The 21,473-nt window shown below is 37.9% G+C and overlaps 1 protein-coding gene across 2 annotated transcripts; it reads left to right on the top strand.

The window, feature by feature from the left end:
- The first annotated feature begins 33 nt into the window (after positions 1-33).
- On the top strand, positions 34-16,330 carry tbx2.S (T-box 2 S homeolog). Of its 2 annotated transcripts, XM_041582980.1 has the most exons (8): positions 34-120; positions 1,567-2,395; positions 3,409-3,676; positions 7,047-7,193; positions 10,161-10,237; positions 10,496-10,665; positions 11,881-12,491; positions 14,657-16,330. In XM_041582980.1, exons 2-8 carry the CDS (start codon positions 2,031-2,033, stop codon positions 15,092-15,094), a joined length of 2,076 nt encoding a protein of 691 aa, XP_041438914.1. In that variant the 5' UTR covers positions 34-120; positions 1,567-2,030; the 3' UTR covers positions 15,095-16,330.
- Positions 16,331-21,473: the final 5,143 nt, after the last annotated feature.

Raw genomic sequence — 21,473 nt, 5'->3', positions numbered from 1 at the left:
CAAGGCTGAGCCCATTCTCTTACACTCCATTATACACGGACCCGGGGGCCTGCGGGGGCAGCTTCTAACTTTCTAACACACTTAACCTGGCATACAGTATATGTGTGTGTGGCCAGTAAGGTAAGCACGCCAAGGACTGAATATATTGATTATACAAGAATGTTCATAACTGGGTAATAAAGGTGGCAATAATGTATATATATATATGAACAAACTTCGATAAAGATTAATAGATGATTTACTAGATAGGTAGGGCAAAATGAGCAAATAGTTTTAGCAGATGATAGATAATATACAGATAGATGATGATGATAGATCGATAGATGATAGATAGATAGATAGATAGATAGATAGATAGATAGATAGATAGATAGAAAGAAAGAAAGATAGATAGATAGATAGATAGATAGATAGATAGATAGATAGATAGATAGATAGATAGATAGATAGATGATAGATAGATAATAGATAGATAGATAGATAGATAGATAGATAGATAGATAGATAGATAATAGATAGATAGATAGATAGATAGATAGATAATAGAAAGAAAGAAAGAAAGAAAGAAAGAAAGAAAGAAAGAAAGAAAGATAGATAGATAGATAATAGATAGATAATTGATAGATAGATAGATAGATAGATAGATAGATAGATAATAGATAAATAGATAGATAGATAGATAGATAGATAGATAGATAGATAGATAGATAGATAGAAGGATAGATGATAGAGAGATGATAGATAGATAGATAGATAGATAGATAGATAGATAGATAGATAGATAGATAGATGATAGATAGATAGATAGATAGATGATAGATAGATAGATAGATAGATAGATAGATAGATAGATAATAGATAGATAGATAGATAGATAGATAGATAGATAGATAGATAGATAGATAGATAGATAGATAATAGCAAGAAAGAAAGAAAGAAAGAAAGAAAGAAAGAAAGAAAGAAAGAAAGAAAGAAAGAAAGAAAAATAATAGAAAGATAGATAGATAGATAGATTGATAGATAGATCGATAGATAGATGATAGATAGATAGATAGATAGATAGATAGATAGATAGATAGATAGATAGATAGATAGATGATAGATAGATAGATAGATAGATAGATAGATAGATAGATAGATAATAGAATAAAATAGGAATAAAAGACTGTGTGTGGGTGGGTCGTGAATGGGATGAAGGCAGGTGTATAACAGGGCTAAGAGAGAAAGCATACTGATATGGCCATATCCTACTGTAGGTGTAACTATGGAATGAAAGGTTTCAGGAAAGCCCAGATTTTACATGTGTGAAAGCAGTGCCATAAAACGGCCCCGAGCATAATTTGCCCCACCTGGGACCACTGGGCGACCACCTCTCGGCCAGGCGACTTCCCACAAGCCGGCAAGGAAATGCAAGGGAGCCCAGTGTTGGGGACTGAGCCGTTCCAGTGGGTGGGGATTTCCAGCCCTTTCCCGCTGTCATTGGTTAATATTTGATTCTGTTGACATGTTTTCTTACCGCTGATGCTTCCGACACCTTCTTTTTTCTCCCCCCCCCCTCTCGTCCAGATCTTGGCCGAGCTGTCAAAACCCCGCCTATGGAGATCCACAATTGGTCCGAAAAGCGTAAAATCAGCAATCAAGGGGGCTTGGCTCATTAGCGAGGGGATCAGAGCAGGAAGGACATGTGAGATAGTCACAGTTTTCCAGAGATCACGACAAGATCTCACCATTCCCACTCCCATCCTACACCATGACCGGCTGAGCTCACACTTCAGCTCCATAAGTCACACTTGCTCTTCTCTGTCCTTCACTTCAAGCAGCAGCAGCAGCAGCACAGAGGAGCCAGAGTGAGCGCCACAGGCCGGGGAAAGCTGAATCCTGGGACTAAGGAGAAGTTTGTGTGCTGGGGTGGGGGGGGACCTATGTACTGAGCTCTGTAGTGAGACTTCCTCTGGCACATTGAATATCGGACAGGGCTCTAACTCGCTCTGGAAGCTCCTCTCTTCCCTGCTGGATTTGTGTATGCACCGATGAGAGATCCAGCTTTCCCGGGGGCTGCCATGGCGTATCACCCTTTCCACGCTCCCAGACCAGCCGATTTCCCCATGTCTGCTTTCCTGGCAGCCGCACAACCCTCTTTTTTCCCGGCTCTAACTCTGCCTCCGGCAGCTCTGGGCAAACCCCTATCCGACCCCAGTCTGGCTGGAGCCGCCGAAGCCGGACTGCACCTTTCGGCCCTCGGGCATCACCATCAAGCGGCTCATCTGCGCTCTCTCAAGAGCCTGGAGCCAGAGGAGGAGGTGGACGACGACCCCAAAGTGAATCTAGAAGCTAAGGAACTGTGGGACCAGTTTCACAAAATAGGCACGGAGATGGTCATCACCAAGTCTGGGAGGTGAGCCCGCAAGTAGCCACAGATATTTCATATAATAATGTAAAGTGTGGCAGGAGAACAGGCAACAGGGCAGGGGAGCAGCAGTGTAACAGTTACAGACAAGTTGCTTTGTGTGTGTGTGTGTTTTTCATTCACTTTTATGTTTGATTTGGAGAATGTATCCCTTATGGAAAGTGCAACAGGGAAAATGTGTTTTTGTGTCTGTTGCATAATTGATAAATCATATTTCTTCGGTCTGAAATCATGACAGGCCTCTTCCTTTGTAGCAGCAGTAGGGATAGCTATGTCAGCAAAGTACACATAGAAAGCAGAGGCTGTGAGCTAACAGATAACTATGTACTATGAGCGAGCTCATTTAGCAGCCCAGACAGTTCTGTCCAGATCTGGATCATATTTGAGAGAGGCACGATTCCCATGCAACACACACTTTGTGTAAATGCGTCTCGGTAACGTTATGTGTTCTTTCTGATCCTCCCCCCGCTGACTGTTTCCCATCCAGAACAAGTATTTATGGTGCAAGCTAATGTGCTTGTGCATCTGAAATCCTTTTTGGCTTTGATTCCATCCACTGGACGTTTATATGCCAAGAAAACAAGCTCGGATGTCCAATGCGCACACACACACACAGATCCGCTGAGACAATTAGAAGTGAGACTTGGCCGTTTCTCTGTGGTCTCCTTGTGTTCCTAAACCAAAGAACAGACTGTAGCTCACATCCTAGGGAAGCTTGCTTATATATAAGGGTATAGAGCCACACCGTGGAGCAGAACAAGCTCGCTGGCTAAAGTAATCTCAGACTGGGGTGCCTCTGCACAAAGTGCCAATTGAGACCTCTAGTTTCGAAATGCAATGGCTTCCACCCTCAGGCAAGGCCTGGCATATGTTACCGCTCAAAAGATCCATTGTAGAGGGCATTGTAGCACAACGATTGAGAACTAGTGAGCTATCATTGCATGCAAGCTCTGCGCGCTGTCCTTATTTGTTCATTTCAAATCGCTTTCCTTCTGTTGCAGGCGAATGTTCCCCCCTTTTAAAGTAAGGGTGAGCGGCCTGGACAAGAAAGCCAAGTACATTCTGTTAATGGATATAGTGGCTGCGGATGACTGTCGTTACAAATTCCATAATTCCCGTTGGATGGTAGCTGGCAAAGCTGACCCAGAGATGCCCAAACGCATGTATATCCACCCTGATAGCCCTGCCACAGGAGAGCAATGGATGGCCAAACCCGTTGCTTTTCACAAGCTCAAGCTCACCAATAACATATCAGACAAACATGGCTTTGTAAGTATAAACATTTCACCTTTTGCCCCATGGTCACCAAATGTATAACTTTATATGTACCATCCATCTACAGCTAGGGCGCAGCTATATGGGCACCAGGAACAGATGTTAAGCACGGGCAATTGCTGAAAATAATCGTTTGAAAATGTTTCATTGGAAGGGAGACAGCTGTACCTAGGTTTTAATGTATATTCAGACTTATGTTTTGGGCTAAATGCATTTTTAATGGGGGGAATGTTAATATCCTGCACTTGGCAAGAGCAAGCAGACACATTATTTTAATAAATGTACCTTAACCACAATGGGTTCACTATTCCTCCTGAATAATGGAGTTTTTTTAAGCTATTACAGTGGATTTGAAATTAGGAAATTAAATGCTCACATAGTAAAAAAAAAAAAAGACAATTGCTCAGCTGGAATGTGTATTTTCAGTGGGAGTCAGAAGTTTCATATGGGAAATATGTGGCCATAATATTTTCATTTAACTCACATGGCTAATTCATAACTGATTTAGATTAGGCACCTTATCTTCAATATTATAGGCTATTTCTAGACCTGAAACTTTGCATCTGTAGCATTTAAATCCACCCAGTCTGCAAAGTAAAATGCTGATCCGCAACTACACATAATATTTAATACATAATGCTTACGCCTATGGTGATTAAGGGTCTTGTAGAGAAAGTTTTTGGTTACCTTGAAATAAAAAAGTAGAACTAGGTGCTGCTAAGTTATTGGCATAGTTGTTTCTCTTGTGGATTTTGAAATATTGTATTTTCTAAATATTTGGCTTATGGAAAAGATTCGTCTGGTCACCTTTTGATATCTGGGGATCGTGCAGCAATTGGTACAGTAAGAATAAAACCACCACGGTAATTTTGTGCGTTAGGAGGATCCCCAAGAGATAGCATTTAAATCTGGAAAATGTTGGGGATTAAACAAAGCTGCTGAAATGAGGTCATGGAGAGACTGTGTGTCTGAGAGGGGTCGGAAGGATAGGTAAAGCCCTCATTTGCTTTGACCAACCCTCCCCAGTCACCAACTCAGAGAACAGAATTTCTTGTCTAGTTTTATGTACTTTCTTAGGGTCAAGCATCACAATAGCCACAGCTGAATTTCCATCACTGAAAAGTTCCAAGAAACCATAAAAAATCTTAATACTGCAGCGATCAATAGGCCCGGAGAGGAAAGAAAAATAAACAATCTAGCGGGGTTACTGGGAGTTTGCTTTAGAAATGAATTCCTCATGTCAGAAAATAGACTCCTGAGTGGGACAATTCATTCTTCCTGGGCTGATCTTGTACACAGAGTATTTTAGTATTTCTCCCCTGCCTGACTCCGACCCTCCTACTAGACAAATGAGAAGTTTCCTGAATGGCTCTTCGCGTCCTTATCAGCATTCAGTGCAATCGCCATCAGCATTCAGTGCAATCGCCGTCTCTGCCTTTTGACAACTAAGGGAAAACGACCCGAACATTTTTGATATGGTAATTGAAAGGATTTAGAGACTTTATGGGGCAGTCAATCAATTCGTTAGGCACTTAGCACCAGACCCCATTACAGCGAACTTTACGCCTACAATTAAAGTTTTAAATCCACCTTTACAGAATGAAACAAATACTCTAGCTGGTCAATTATCTATCAAAATGGATCGAGTCATTGGGGAGAGTTACCAAAAATAAAATAAATAAATAAAAACCTACCAATTAATTAATACATGTTGCATAATTATAATAATACTTGTTGACTAATATTTTATGTCAATATATAAATATATATTGCACTATACATACATATAAATATATATTTTTTATATAAGAAGCTTGAAAACTCAAAATAATTTCTCTTAACAATAAAAAAAAAAAATGTTATAAATAAAGACTCCAGTAGAGAAACTGTAGCTTGGCACGACCCTACAAATCGTGCAGGCTTCTGTTCCCAAGAACTGACATACAGTAGGAAAGGGCAAGGTCAAGTTTAAAATTCATTCATTTCCATCGGCTCTCTTTAGTTGCAGATGTTTTTAAAGCAACTGTGATGACTGCAAATCTGCCGAGTCCTCGATATTGATGAACTATAAAAAATAATAGTTGTAGGGAAAGATAACGCGGCGATGTACTTGCCCTACAGATGCCAACCAACTGTCAGCTACTTGTCCTGCCAATGTACACATGCTGAATCTCCCTAAGGCTCTGGATGCTAGTATTATGCCCAAATATTATTTCAGCCGGTAGCCCTCTTTTAAACATTAGCAGGCTATCGCTTTCCTCCCCATTTATCACTGGGAGACATGTATATACTTCCCTAATGACAGTGTCTTTGGGGCCTGAGGAAATCCAAGCACCCACCATAGCATCAACCTGGATTAGTTTAAATTCTGAACTTGTTCCAAAACCTTTAGTGTTTCAGCGCTGAGTATATGCTAATCCCAAATATGTTCTACATCCTATATCCAAACAGTGAGTCTATGGTGCTGCATTTCACGGTAACATCTCCTGTTTACAGTGGAAGTGGAAAAAAACACAAACGTTTTTAAAGTCTCAGAATGTTTGGATATTTATTTTTTCTTTAGGGGAAAAGGTGTAATGAATGCATCTGCAAAGGGTTTCATTTATTTCCTCGCTTGAGATCGGTTTCTGTGTAAGGCCACATTCTGGTATATTAAACTGGGCAGCAGGGTTTAATCAATGCCCATCTGTATCTTGGCCGTGCCAGGCAGCAGCAGCAGGATGGATTTTTTTTTTTATTTCAGTGGGGATTTGCACGCCTGAATGGGAAATGCTGTTACAATTTTTCGTTCTCTAGATTTCCCATTGATAGAACAACAATCAAATCGATTCGTTTTACGACAAATTTATTTCACCCAATCATTTTAATCTTTTATGAAATCAGGATAGCATTTCATACACTCAGGTTTTTTTTTTCTGACCACAAAGGGATTTGCCTTTTGCATAAATCCTATTTCAGGACAGATCCAAAGCCATATTATTGGTAGGGCAGGTTCTAAACCAATCTGTAAGGATCTGTATCTCCCAAGTATGATTTGTCTGTTGAATACATCCCTTGTCAGACTATAAGTAAATAAGCAAATACCCAGTCTGACAATCCAATCATTTCTCAAGTGAGTGCGTTATTACAAAATATATGAATATTTGTTTATTTTTCTGTCTGGGAACTTACTGTATATTCTTTAAAAAGGTATAATGAAACTGAGCAAACAAAAATACTTCCTGATTATATGATATTCATATGAATGTTTAAATGTATATATATATATATATATATATATATATATATATATATATATATATATATATATATTGCTTTTTTTTGTCACCTCTCCTAACACAAAGCATTTTTTTTAATTTTTCAGACTATTCTCAATTCCATGCATAAGTATCAGCCACGGTTTCATATAGTGAGAGCCAATGATATCCTGAAACTTCCCTACAGCACTTTTAGGACATATGTATTTCCAGAGACAGATTTTATAGCGGTGACTGCTTATCAGAACGATAAGGTAAGGAATTCCTTTCTTGTGTCAGGTCTCTAGCATGGATCTTGGAGAGGGACATGAAGTGTCTCTCTCTGTGTATCTCCCTCACTGTCTTTCTCCTTTCTTTAGATCCTAAGCACATGTTTATTATTGCCCAATATTTCAAACAAGGCCTAACTGTACATGCTGCATAATGGAAGGGACAATTTTTTATATGCTGTTATCAACTAGAATTTATAAAGTATATGTTTTATGGCCTGTTGAACAAATTATTGGTCTAATTAACACTTTGCGGTTTTGTTATACTTTATAAGACTCTATTAGATTTTTAGATCTTTGGTTTGGTGCAATATTAGGCCCAGGACCCATACTTTATTTGCATATGGCTGGACCTAGGGCTTGGTTAATTGGCTCGAGCTGTTTTCTTTGGCGTCCTTTATCTGCATATGGCTAACATTCTATTTGAATTCAGTATCAGAAAGCCCCCCCCCAGCTAGCATGTGCGCATGCGCAGGGCCCTGCCACAACACACACCTTTACCCCTTGCTGCTGATGTTAATTGACAGATCTGTCGGAGGGTCCTGGTGGGCTTGTTCCAATCGTAAACTTTATGGCAAAGAGTCACGATCGATTAAAGAACACTTTAGAGTGTAGGGCAGCCACAACGTTGATATGCTGTGCATCCCAAGGCAGCCTGGGGCCATCATTAAACTCCACTCTCCCTGATTGAATTTGTCCAGCAGCAAAACAATAGACAATGAGCTCATTTGTGAGGCGTCTATATATTTACAAACAGGAAAACTAGAACAAGGACTAGAAAACAACACAGGTAGTTCCCTATCTGAATGTTAAAGATTAGATAGATTGATTGATAGATAGATAGATAGATAGATAGATAGATAGATAGATAGATAGATAGATAGATAGATAGATAGATATTGATAGATAGATAGATAGATAGATAGATAGATAGATAGATAGATAGATAGATAGATGATAGATAGATAGATAGATAGATAGAAGAATAGATAGATTATAGATAGATAGAAGAATAGATAGATTATAGATAGATAGAAGAATAGATAGATTATAGATAGATATTATAGCTAGATAGAAGAATAGATAGATAGATGATGATTGATAGATACATAGATAGATGATAGATAGATAGATAGATAGATAGATAGATAGATAGATAGATAGATAGATAGATAGATAGATAGATAGATAACAGATAGATATAAATAGATAGAAGGATATATAAATAGACAGATAGATAGATAGATAGATAGATAGATAGATAGATAGATAGATAGATAGATAGATAGATAGAATAAAGTACCCCCTCTTGTAAAATATAAGGATATTATAAGTTACCGAGGAGTTTCATGACCATATAAAAACACGAGGCCAAAGGCCGAGTGTTTTTATAGATAGATATTATAGATGGATAGAAGAATAGATATGAAGATAGATAGATGATAGATATATGGATAAATGACAGATTAGATAGATGATAGATCGATAGATAATAGATAGATATTATAGATAGACAGAAGGATAGATAGATAGATAGATAGATAGATAGATAGATAGATAGATAGATAGATAGCTATTATAGATAGATATTATAGATAGAAGAATAGATAGATAGATGATAGATATATAGATAGATGACAGATTAGATAGATGATAGATAGATAGATAGATAGATAGATAGATAATAGATAGAAGGATAGATAGATAGAAAGATAGATAGATATATATTTTTACATTTAAGGCATATCAATTGAAAAGAAAAATGAGTACTTATGGTCTCAATCACGTGGATGCCTTTTGCATGAATAATAGTTTCAAATCTGATCTTATTGTATATAAATTGGTGCATGGGAAAACTAATATATATATATATATATATATATATATATATATACACACACACACATATATAAATACATTTTGTAAAGTCGATTTGTATATTCAGCTATAGAAAAGCATAAGGCATGGATTTTTTTAAGGTAAAGGAACATATTTCAAAACTATGAATTATTAATTGATGTAATGTCGCCTGCCCCATAATTCAGCCTTATGTGAGAGATAAGAATAGCTTTTAACCAACACAGCAATGTTTAGTCGCCATCTGCCCTCCAGGGGGCTCTGAAAAATAACTTCCTATCATTAAAACTCTATTAATAATTCAGGGCAAACCTCAGCATCATTTTTAATAAAGCATGCGGTGTGTTAAACCGGGAGACTGCGTGTTCTAATCTGTTGGTAAGGGAGCCTGCCCAGTGTGGGATCCAGGGAGCAGAAATCTGCTTTATTTACATAAAGAGCAAGGGTTGGAATGTAACCTGTCTGTTAACCCTTTCCATTTGTACCGGCATTGAGGTACATCACAAAAATATTAGTATTAATAACTACATATTGCAGAGTATTTTGAGGTATTTTTGAGCCCTATAAGAAAATAGAACACTTTTTTTTCTGTTAGCTATGATAATAGTGAAATGCATTGTGGGGGGAGCTGGAGGAGAAAGCTAGGGGGTTGTTTTGTTTTAGGCAGACTGAAGTGTTTGCCTACTGCGTGCTACTAGTTAGTGCGGGGATAAGGTAAACACACTGACACTTCCACTTGGATTAACCTGTTCCTTACAATGGCCCACAATGGGCTCTAGCATTTATTTCAGGCATCTCAGACAACACCCAGATCCCTGAGACCAAGGCCCACTGGAATGTCTATCTTTCTCTCTGTCTCAGTATATATTTTATAGGACAAAAAAGAAAATTCATTGGAGGGCTAGACATTTAGGTTACTACCTGGGCCTTTATCAACGTCCCAATTGGGCTCGAATACATGTTTGTCCTCTTATCCAACGAATCAAGTCAAGATCAAGTCAACTGTATTTATTTAAATAGTAATCTATTCATAAAATAATAAAAAAAATTTAAAAAAATAGTTTACATATATTTTTTTTTTCTTTTCTCCTTTAGATCACTCAGCTTAAAATTGATCACAATCCATTTGCTAAAGGATTTAGAGACACTGGGAATGGAAGAAGAGAGAAAAGGTAACTAGATTAGAGGTGCAATCAATTTGGCTACAGGGGGGATTAGATCTGATTCATTCTGTGCCACGTTTGTGAGCTATTGACACCAATAATGTCTGGAAATCTGGTTGAGGCACACACATCAGAATTTATTTTAAGGGAGATGTAGCCTTCTGTGTTCTTGTGGTGGCTAAGGGGAGACTAAATAGCTGTGACTGTGTGGGGTTTATGTCAGGATTGTGCCTTAACCACTTGTCTCCCGGTTTGTTTGGGGATCAGGAAACAACTGAGCCTGCCGTCGCTTCGGATGTATGAAGAGCAGTGCAAAGCAGACAGAGATGGTGCAGAATCAGATGCCTCCTCCTGTGATCCTGCCCCAGGCAGAGACTCTCTGCATTCTCCCCTGAGTGCAGCACCCAGCCCTCTCCGGCTGCATCGCACTAATAGAGGTAATTGCACTGCGTCCTGCAACTCCCAGGATTAGTGTGTCTGAGCCCCTGCACTTCCGTTGGCCTTAACTGCATTCTCATTAGTCGCTCACATACAGCTGCTGCCCCATGCTCATTTCTTTCCACAGGGGTCAAAAATATACCCAGCTGGACAATTGAAACACAGCTCAAAGTGAGGGTGCTGCTAACCTGAATTCAGGACTCAATTCTGGACTTTCTAGCTTTCTCAATAATTACTGGCAGAATAAACCCAGCACAAACAGATACATAGTTCCCCTGTTACTGTAACACTGCTTTGCATACCATTTTTAAACTTACGACCATTAAAGTTGCCTCTTTGACAGTAGGAAAAAGGTTTATAAATTTGCAAAGTAAATTCAAATACAGGTATAAACAAGAAATAGGTTATATCTTTACATGTTATGTGTTTATAATTAATCATATCCAATATTCTTTGTGTATAATTTACCTTTCCCCATGAATATTATTCTTTTGTTAAAATGTATCATCAGAATAATCAGATTAATATTCCTTTAACAGTTTATAGTACAACCTGACTGCAGTTGCTGATAAAAGCAGGCTCTAGAGAACGATTAGCTAAAATATATTTCTTAGTTGCTGGCCTGTAATTATCTTCTTTTACACTTTTTTTTTTTTTCTCCAAGCCTTAATAATGCAAATAAAAAAGCTTAACTCACTTATTGAAATAAATTCCATTGATTTATTCTATAAGTACTTTTCCATTTATCAAAATAGTTCTATTCGACACATCAAAGGAGAGACATATCTTTTTTCCTTCAAGGTTATATAAAACTAAACAGAGAAGTCGTCTAAATCAATAAACTCTGAATTATAATGTTTTCTAAATGTGTATTCTATCCCTGTATTGCCCACATAAAAATAAGCATTTTTTGTTATTTTTTTTTAATTTAACGATAAAAATATCAATGAAACCGGTTTCAAAAATGAATGTAGCTGATTTCCATTCCATAAAATATGAATACTGTATTGTTGAGAAAAGAACAGGGTGTAGGAAGTGAAAATCCTATGTATAGATGTGCTGAAGGTTACTCAAGGCTGTATATATATTAATACATACTCAGTGACAGTGTTCTCAGATAGGATTGTGGGGATAGAGCTTCTTTCCCTGCTCATATACCTCTGCGAGACTGCGACTACTCAGTCTGTTAACCTGCGATTTGTTTTGTGCTGCAGAAGAGAAGTTCGGGGCAGACAGTGACCAGGAGTTGGACAGGCGAGAGGTCAGAAGCGCCAGAGGTCACAGCCCAGTTGGCCACCGTAGCCCTCCTAGCAGCCCCAGGTTGGAAGACAGGGGCAAAGACAAGAGCACTCCAGAAAAGAAATCCGACTCCCCAGAAAGTCGCAAGGACGGCGGCAGCGGCGGCGACAGTCTGTTCAACAGCATTAGGAGCTTAGAGAAAGACAAGGTGGAGAGCAGGAGGAAAGAGGACTCTAAAAGTGACCCTGAGTGTGGGAGTTTAAGTAAAGAGACCTATTCCCCTCTGATGGTACAGACTGAAAGCCCACCTCATCTGAGTGCTAGTCACTTGCAAAGCCTGGCTTTCTCAGGCCTCCACGGCCAGCAGTTTTTTAACCCCTTGAACGCCGGACAGCCTTTGTTCTTTCACCCGGGACAGTTTACAATGGGCCCGGGAGCCTTCTCTGCCATGGGCATGGGACATTTACTGGCCTCAATGACAGGGGCAGGTGCTCTGGATAACGGCAGCCTCTCCTCTGTGCAGGGGGCATCGGGGGCAGCTACTCCTTTCCCATTTCACCTTTCTCAGCACATGCTGGCCTCTCAGGTAAGAGTCATATTCTGAAATAGGTTCCTCCATTTCTGTCTCAACTAGTTGGGGATTTCATAAAGTGTGGATTTCCATGCTTGTGTGCGATTGCTCCGACCCACCACTAGATGTCACTGTTGTTAGCACATTACCATTAACCCTGCAAATAACTAGATTTCCATAGGGAACATATATATAGGCTACTTATTACTTCAGCTGCAAGTCAATATATATATTGAAAAACACTAGCATCAGGGGTGCATTTTCTTTATCTACAAATACACAGTGTACAGGGGCAGCTATATATAAATTGCTGGATTGGGTGCTGGGAGCTTTTTCTGACATTCTGCTTCCCAAGGCTCTGCTGAATTTTTGGGCAAACAGTCTGTTTGTAACCTTTTCATTTTCTACCTAAATGAACTTGATACCGAGTTTCCAAACATCTAACTAGGCATTTTCCATGTCTCTGAGAAATAGACCCGGCGCATGCATTGATATGGCTTACGGTTTCATATCCAAAATATCAAAATCTGTCCGGCTATTATGTTTCATAATACCCCTAGGTTTTTGTGTAACAAGGAAATGGAATCAGTGATGTACAATTCGTTCCTTCAACATTTTATTGTGCAGGAAAATTAAAATGTAAGAAATGGATATTCTGTGCAAAAATGGAACATGCGTTTAAAGGTGCGCTCCGTTTTATTTTGCATTTATGCATTTATAAGCAACTGTCATTTATAGAAGCAATTTTAAAGTTATTTAAAAACGAATTGGTAACGAATACCTGGCTGGTCGTTTACTCCTGCAACGATATAAAAAAAGTAGCCTGCTGATTTTTTTTAGGAGAACTGACATCTGCTACATTGTTTCAACAGCCAGAACCAGAGAACAGAAAAGGGAGCAACAAATGCTACTTTGTTCTGAAAAATTCTAGATACAAATAACTTTAAATTCATTGACCATTTGGTTGTCGTGTAGGCTAAAAGTCGCTTAGAATAGTTGCTTTCGTTGTGCAAAGTCAGTTCTTTGAGATAGAGCTCTGGTGAAAGTAGATTCATGAAAAATAAATAAGTTTAATATTAAAATGCTTCTGTGGAATTTTATCTTGAATTTTAAAGGATGGATCAGTGGCAGACTTTAAACTGGTAATCTTATGTGTGTGTTCTTTTTTTTTTTTTTTTTTTAAATAAGCTTTGCGGAGACTTTTAACTGAGTCCTAGATGCGAAGCTAAAAAAACTGGCAACAAATTAATACTGCATCCCAATAAACTGGCAGGTACCGAATGTCTATGCGATGGGTGGAGTACACAAGGCTGCCAACAGAGGACGCCGTGCTAGACTCTGTTATGCTTAGTATTTTGACATTTAATACATTTTCTGAACATTAATAGAGTTTATATCAATAAAGCCCCCATTATATCATTTTCCATCATATAAAGCCGTTCACACTAACAATACAATAAAGAATAGATTGGGAAAATACGCTTTTATCTTTAATAATATACCATTGAATAGGCAAACAATTATTTATGTATGCATGTATGCTATGGAAAGTGGATGGAATCTGACTATTGGCAAACCCTGCCCGAGATATATATATTTTCCAAAAAGAAAACAAAACAGAAACACCGGGAATTTTCAAAAACAAAAAATGTATATTTAGTGAAGCATGTTGTAGCCTTTAGCTTTACTAATTATAAATTTTTTTGTTTTTGAAAATATCCCGTTGTTGCTGGTTCTTTTTGGAAAATATATGCAATTCTTGACCGTGCAACTGGGTGAGGTTTGGAAGCAGTGTGCCACCCATTTCACTAATATATATATATATATATATATATTTATATATATATCTATATCTATATATATCTATATATATATATATATATATATATATATATATATCTATATATATGTAGAAGGAGGCTCAGCACACTATTTTAGTAGTCCTTTTATTTCACATAGTACAGAATTCTATATACCTTTTCCCCTCCTTCTACATAAATCTAATAATATTGATCTTGCGCCTCTGGCCTTGTCTTGTAGTCGGAATTGGTATAATGTAACAGGTACATGGGCATTGCCTACTATAGCGTTGTGTGAAAGTGGGGTTGCTTCTAGGGATTGCCCTTTTATTTATTAATGGTTGAGCATTGTATATTGAATATTTTTTTTTTCTCCCCTAGGGAATTCCAATGCCCGCATTTGGAGGACTGTTTCCTTATCCCTACACGTACATGGCAGCGGCTGCAGCTGCCGCATCAGCAATGCCAGCTACCAGCGCTGCGACCACTATGCCAAGGAACCCTTTCCTCAGCAGTACAAGGCCCCGCCTCCGCTTTAATCCCTACCAAATCCCAGTGGGCATTCCTCCCTGCTCTAACCTCCTGACCACTGGCATGCCTGGCAGCATCAACCCGGGATCAGAGAGCTCCAAACCTGGCAGCAGCCGGGAGTCCAGTCCAATCCCAGACACTCCTGGGCACAAGAGGTCCCACTCAAAATCCCTCTCCCCAAAAGCCTCCATGAAGGATTCCATAAATGAGCTGCAGAGGATCCAAAGACTTGTCAGTGGCTTGGAGAGACAGAGAGAAGTCTCCCCTGGCAGGGAGTCACCAAAGTGACTGGCACATTTGCCCTTAACCTGAGCCATAAGGGCTAAGAAGCACTGGGATCTTGTACAGCACACTCTATTTATTGAGCAGGGGCAGCAATTAAAGGATAATCTGGGACTAATGCAACCACACACTGAAACCCCACCAAGTAAGAAGGCCTACAAAAGAGATCTACAAAATCAAACTTATGTATATCTCTGCAGAAATATCCTCTCTGAATTCTACACCTGCCACTGGGCCTGGACAGCAGCCTTTTTTTTTCTTAGCCATGGTGAACTCATCATAATAGTGCTATTGTAAGGGCTCACCCCCTTTCCCCACACTTCAAGTGGCATGGCCCAAGAATGCAGAGACTCAATACTTGATGATGGACAAATAGGAGACAAGAATTCCTCAGATTTCTTATTAAAGCAGGTCTGGGACCTGTTTGTTCAGAATTGACTCTTGTTGGAAACACAATGCAAATATGAAATATGTCTAATCCCGTTGTGAATACAAAATAACTAAAAAGAATATAAATATATATATATATATTATGTTGGATGGTCAAAAAAGATGCCATCATTAGCTGAAGCCACATACAAAGCATTCGTCAAAAACAAAAAATCCGAAAGCTGGTGCAGCAGTAGAGTATACCTGCTCAGGGGCCAGAAATATTTATGGAAAAATAGTCATTTGTGTAAATAAGCTATAAAGATCCCAAAATATGCAAATTGTTATTAATTTATTCAGAGTTGTACATGATGCTGTACATAATATTTAGAGAATAATTCATTGCATTTCATTTTCCTCATATCCCCCCCCCCAATTTACATGATATATATATTGTAAATGAAAACCTATTAAGCATTTTGTGATTGAAGGACATACGTATGGTTTCTTTACTGTGTTTGTAGCTGCCTGTCCCTTCTGCACAGGACAATCACGTGCCATGCTTGCACTCTAGTGACATTGGCATCTTATAAAAACTCCAAAACGAAAAATCCCTTTCATGGTGTCACACAAAGGGGGAACAAGGCAGGAATAAACCTCAGGTTTTTCGTTTTTATTTAATTTTTTTTATTTTTTTCCCCTTTTTCACTCGAGTTCAATAAAAGTTTAATGATCACAAAATTGTGTTATATTTGTTTAACAGAATCCATGATTTTGAAGAAACGTGCTGGCTGCTCGGGTATCTGTTCATTTTATTTCAGATCTGTTTTTTAAGTCACACATTACAATAAAATATAAAAAAATATAAATATATTTCATTTCTGGTCCTTGTTCTTTTTTTTTTTTTTTTTTTTTTTTAGAAATGCAGTAGAGATAGAGATCGATGTTCTCCTAGGTGATAGCTAGATAGTTTAAATAAGATCATGCAGATTTCGTTTTAATAACGAAATTAAATTATTATTTAATTATTATATAATTAAATATAATTATTATTATTAGAAATTAAATATGTATATATATTTTTTTGTTGGTTCTGTCTGACATTGGACGTACCTGGAATATTAATTCACACAATGCCTACGGATTTCATGTTCATTTAATTAAAACAGGCAGTTTATTCTGGGAATACACAGTTTACTGTATTATAAAAGCCTTTGAAGTACATCATTTAAGATGTCATTACAGTTCCTGTAACAAAAAAAAAATGAATCTAAAACGAATACATAATTAAACTTGGTGTTACTTATTACTTTCCTAATTAAAAAAAAAACAAATTATATTTTTTTTTTACCTGGCGTCCTATATGAGTAGTATTACAAATATATTGCATAATTACCTATAGAGGCACTTTTGGATTTCTTCTAGTTTTTTCATTAGATTAGGAGCACAATTAAGGGCCCCCCAGTCTTACCCATATGCCAGGAAAGGGCACAAACTGATTTCTGCTCAGTGCTTGGGATGTATCATGTTAGTTATTATTTGCAATTAGTGCAGATGTAGAGGGGTTGTTAGAAATCGTTGATGCCTGCACTTAATTTCGATCAGGAAAGATTAAAATGCTCCCCTGCATATATACACATCCGCTTTCTATTATTGCAATATAAACTCTCGCATGACTTTTATAGAGAAAGGGGGAGACGCTGGGGTCGGTTTCCCAGTCCACTTTAGTGAATCCAAAGATTTCTCCTTTGATAATTCCTGGAAGGAGCGTTGGACGGAGAGCGGAGCAGGATCCAGTGAGCAGGATATGTACTTTGGCACAGGGCGCCCCTAACTCTAATTCCCACTGTTTCCTCTGTTTTAAAGGGAATGGAGTGAAGTCAGAGAAATCTGCTGTGGCCCTGCCTGTCCGAAAGGGAATACCAATAGGGAAAAGTACAATCCCCATGTGAAAGGGCTTAGGTTCAAACATGAACAAGGGTTATAATGATACAATGAAAAAAATATACAATATACACAGTCAAAAGCAGCTTTAGCTCCAGCAGCTTAAAGCGATAGTTCACATTTCAGTTTTAGTATGTTATGAAATGGCCAATTTTTCAATTGGTCTTCATTATTATTTTTTTTTAATTTGTTTGCCTTTTTTTTGTTCTGACTCTTTCCAGCTATCAAATGAGGTGATCTAAGAAACAAATGCTCTGCAAAGCTACACATTTATTATTATTGCTACTTTTTTTTTTACTAGGCCCTCTCCTATTTATATTCCAGTCTCTTATTCAAATCAATGCATGGTTGTTAGGGTTATTTAGACCCTAGTGACCAGTTTGCTGAAATGAGAAAGCTGCTGAACAGAAAGCTAAATAACTCCAAAACCACACATAATAAAAAGTGAAAAACAATTGCAAATTGTCTTAGTAGGATAGCACTCTCTACATTTTCATCATATAATAACTCAGAAGTGAACAAACCCTTTAATGCAAAATACTCATATATACCCCCTGCTTCACTTTGACACTGAACTGTTGCAACCATGCATGTACTGCAGTATAACAGCCCTTGAATTACAGCCCCTCTTGAATTACATTGCACCAATGCAACCTTTTATAAGGGTTTGCTCTCATAATAAGCATGCACTGCCCTATTGGGATACAGCATACAGAGCACACCCACTGCTGAGTGCCATTGTATTAGAGCAGCCTTTCAGTGAGTCCCTTGTACAACTACAACCATCTCCCTGTCACTAACTACATTGTACATTCACATTTCTACATGTGCTGCAGCTGGAGTTTCTAGAAGTGCCTCGATTTTTCCTATGATCTAGTCACCTTAAATCAAGGACTGGCATCTAGAGCTTTCATCTCTTAAGATATTTCACAATTCATGAATTGCAGAGATTCATTTTAAATCCCAGTGGAAATACAGCGCATATATAAACAACCCTTATTCCCACCAGATTTATTAAAAACCACAGGTCAATGAAAACTCCTCCATCAAACCTTAAAGGGGCTGTTCACATTTAAATACATTTTTATTATGATGTAGAGAAACAATTTGCAATTGGTTTTGATTTTTTATTATTAGTGGTTTTTGAGTTATTTAGCTTTTAATTCAGCAGCTTTCCAGGATGCAGTTTCAGCAATCTGGTTGCTAGGGTCCAAATTGCCCTAGAAACCATGCACTGATTTAAATAAGATACTGGCATATGATTAGGAGAGGCCTGAATAGAAAGACAAGGATTAAAAAGTAGCAATAACAATACACTTGTAGCCTTACAGAACATTTGTTTTTAGACGGGGTCAGCGACCCCCATTTGAAAGCTGGAAAGAGTCAGAAGAAGAGGGCAAATAATTGAAAAACTATAAAAAATAAATAATGAAGACCAATTGAAAAGTTTCTATAATAAAAGTTAACTTAAAGGTGAACCACCCCTTTAATAGCTATCTCATTTTTAGAAACAGTAAAAGGACAGCTTCAATTATATGTATATATAACAGATCCATGAAAAAGATGTCAAATACATTCTTACAAAGAGAGCTTAGTTATGTTTTCAGCCATAATACCCAGTGATTTTACAGTTCCAATGACTGATATTTTTTATTTAATGTTGGGGTACATTGTTGGCTATATACATAGTCTCAGCTTTTTGCTTTACACTTAACAGGCAGCCCATTAGTCAGATTATCCAAAATAACATTGTCATCCATGTGCTTATAAACAAAGTCTCATCTAGAAAATTGGAAGCCAGAATCCCTCTCTTCTTTTTTTCCTTTCCTTTTCAAGCAAAGCAGCAGCGTGGGTTTATGGTACAGCAATTAATGACGTCATAAACAACCCTTTCTTCAGTCATTATCTTTCTTCTCCAGAGGAGATTTATTAACTAAAAACTAAATTCACTTAAAAAAAAGAAAGAAAAAAAAAGAAAGAAAAAAAAGGAACAGCAGCAGCAAATATAAGGCTAGGGCGCCCCCTGCTGTTCAGAAATGATACGTTTAATTATTGGGTGTTCAGATTTCGAGCCAAATGTATTGTTTTCAGGCAAGAAATCCTTTCCAACTTACATTTTTTTTTTCTTGAGTGTAGGTGTCTTATTCTAACAGTTTTCTTTTCTGAAGTACAGCATTGAGCTTTTAGAAAGGATTTTGGGAAAACAAAGTTTCATATAGAGATACATTTAGATACATATTATAACAGATCTAGGCAAGTGGGCGTTTGGGGGGAATTAACAAATTAATATCAGTATTCTGAAAATAAATATTGTTTAAAATTGTTCTACTGGAAGATGAACATATCTGTGTTGCAATAATTAGAATTATTGTTCGTTTTTGTAGAATGACTGCAATTTGCAGGGGGTTGTAGTTACACACAGCTGCAGATTCCTGTCTGATGGCAATCCATTGGATTTGAGGCAAGGTGATACATTTCTCTGCACCAAGGAAAGCCAAAACTTCAAGCAAATAATTTTTCTTTTGCATTTTCAGGTTCCTGTTTTATAATGTAACTCTGTTATTGGGACACTGGGAAACAGAACAAGGTGTTGATCTGGAAGCTGTTACATGTAATAGGGGTATTTTTTTTGTATAATGAGTTTTAAAAAAGGTACAGAAAACAAACTAATCACATTCACTTAAAGGCAAGCATATAACTATTTATAAATAACCTTCATATTGTGTTTTATTTGTGGATAACACATTTGCCCAGAATCCCTAGCCACCACTAGAGGTCATACAGTATATACTTTGCTTTTGCTGTCTCCCTCAGCAGTGAAATGCATTAAGGAATGTCAATCTCTAGTAGTTTTGCCTGTATTCAAGAGTACCATATAAGAGCACAGGAGTCTCTAGCACAGGGATTGAGGGTTAGATGCTCATTAGATTCCTCTCTACAATAGCCAAATCGCTTGATTTCTACTTTATATACTGGCTTCACTACATAGTATTAGTTTAACACAAGTTTTCCAATCAGTCCAGAGATTATGTTAAACAACACAGTTCTATTGAGGTGCTGCCATCAGTGGGGTACAGGGGATACTGCAATCAAGGGACAGGCCTTGTAGGGAGTGGGTAGTGTTTGGGTAAATCATGCAGTGGGCATTGGCACAACTTGGGGTATGGCCAGGAAATGTAAGGGCATGAATGTGTTCATGATTTTTTTTAATTCAGCCCCATTCATCCAGGTGACTGGTGGGCTAAACATTGGAATCCAGGCATGGACCCTGTTTACTAAGTAGTATGGGCCGGCATCATTATTGAGGATGGCCTTGAGCAAAGTAATGATGAGGAAAACACAGGCACAAACAGTGTCACTGATGCACTCCACGCAGCCTGTGACCTTCTTCTCTATAACTAACTGATACAAATAACTCATAGGGATACATAATGTATAAGTATTGTTTTTGGTACATAGAATCAGAGGCACCATAGGTAATGGGGCCCCATACTACTAATTGAGCAATTAAGCAGTTATTAACCCATCGGTGGCCTGAGCCCCATGGGCAGTGTGCCCTGCCAAGTGCCAACAATTAGAATGGGGCTCCAATGAATAACAAAAAAAACCCTGGCCATGCCAAATTACATAAAAACCCTGCCCAATCCACAATACCCCACCTGCTCACTAGAAAGACCAACCTTAACTAGAGTATTTCCTGTACTGCCCTGATGGGTGTTCTGTGTATAAATTTTTCTGTAGTCAATAGGGAATTCATTAAATCACATGATATGGAAATAAACCCATTCATATCCATGAAGCTACTGCATTTTTGGCTCTTACAAGGAAGGTAGCTAGATTAGCAGTATACACCCCCTCCCTTCACACCTTGTAGTGACTGTTTTATCAGCAGGAGTCTATAATGCAGAGGGGGGGGGGTTATCTGTGCACTGGTAATCTAGTTATTTACCTCGTAAGGAGCAAATATGGATCATACAACCCTTCAATAACCCTGTTAACTAAAGAAATAATAAAAAAGAAATATTTTTCTCAAAAATATGTTTAGCACAAGACCTATTCTCAAGTGGCTTAC

The sequence above is a fragment of the Xenopus laevis genome, chromosome 2S (assembly GCF_017654675.1).
Source record: "Xenopus laevis strain J_2021 chromosome 2S, Xenopus_laevis_v10.1, whole genome shotgun sequence".
NCBI lineage: Eukaryota > Metazoa > Chordata > Amphibia > Anura > Pipidae > Xenopus > Xenopus laevis.
Note: the sequence above shows the minus strand (reverse complement) of the source record. Positions and strands in the feature narration are given on the sequence as shown.

Coding starts and splice junctions, on each gene's coding strand:
- tbx2.S (XM_041582980.1), top strand. CDS start 2,031: ATGAGAGATCCAGCTTTCCCGGGGGCTGCCATGGCGTATCACCCTTTC. Junction 2,396..3,408: donor GTCATCACCAAGTCTGGGAG/GTGAGCCCGCAA, acceptor CTTCTGTTGCAG/GCGAATGTTCCCCCCTTTTA. Junction 3,677..7,046: donor TATCAGACAAACATGGCTTT/GTAAGTATAAAC, acceptor TTAATTTTTCAG/ACTATTCTCAATTCCATGCA.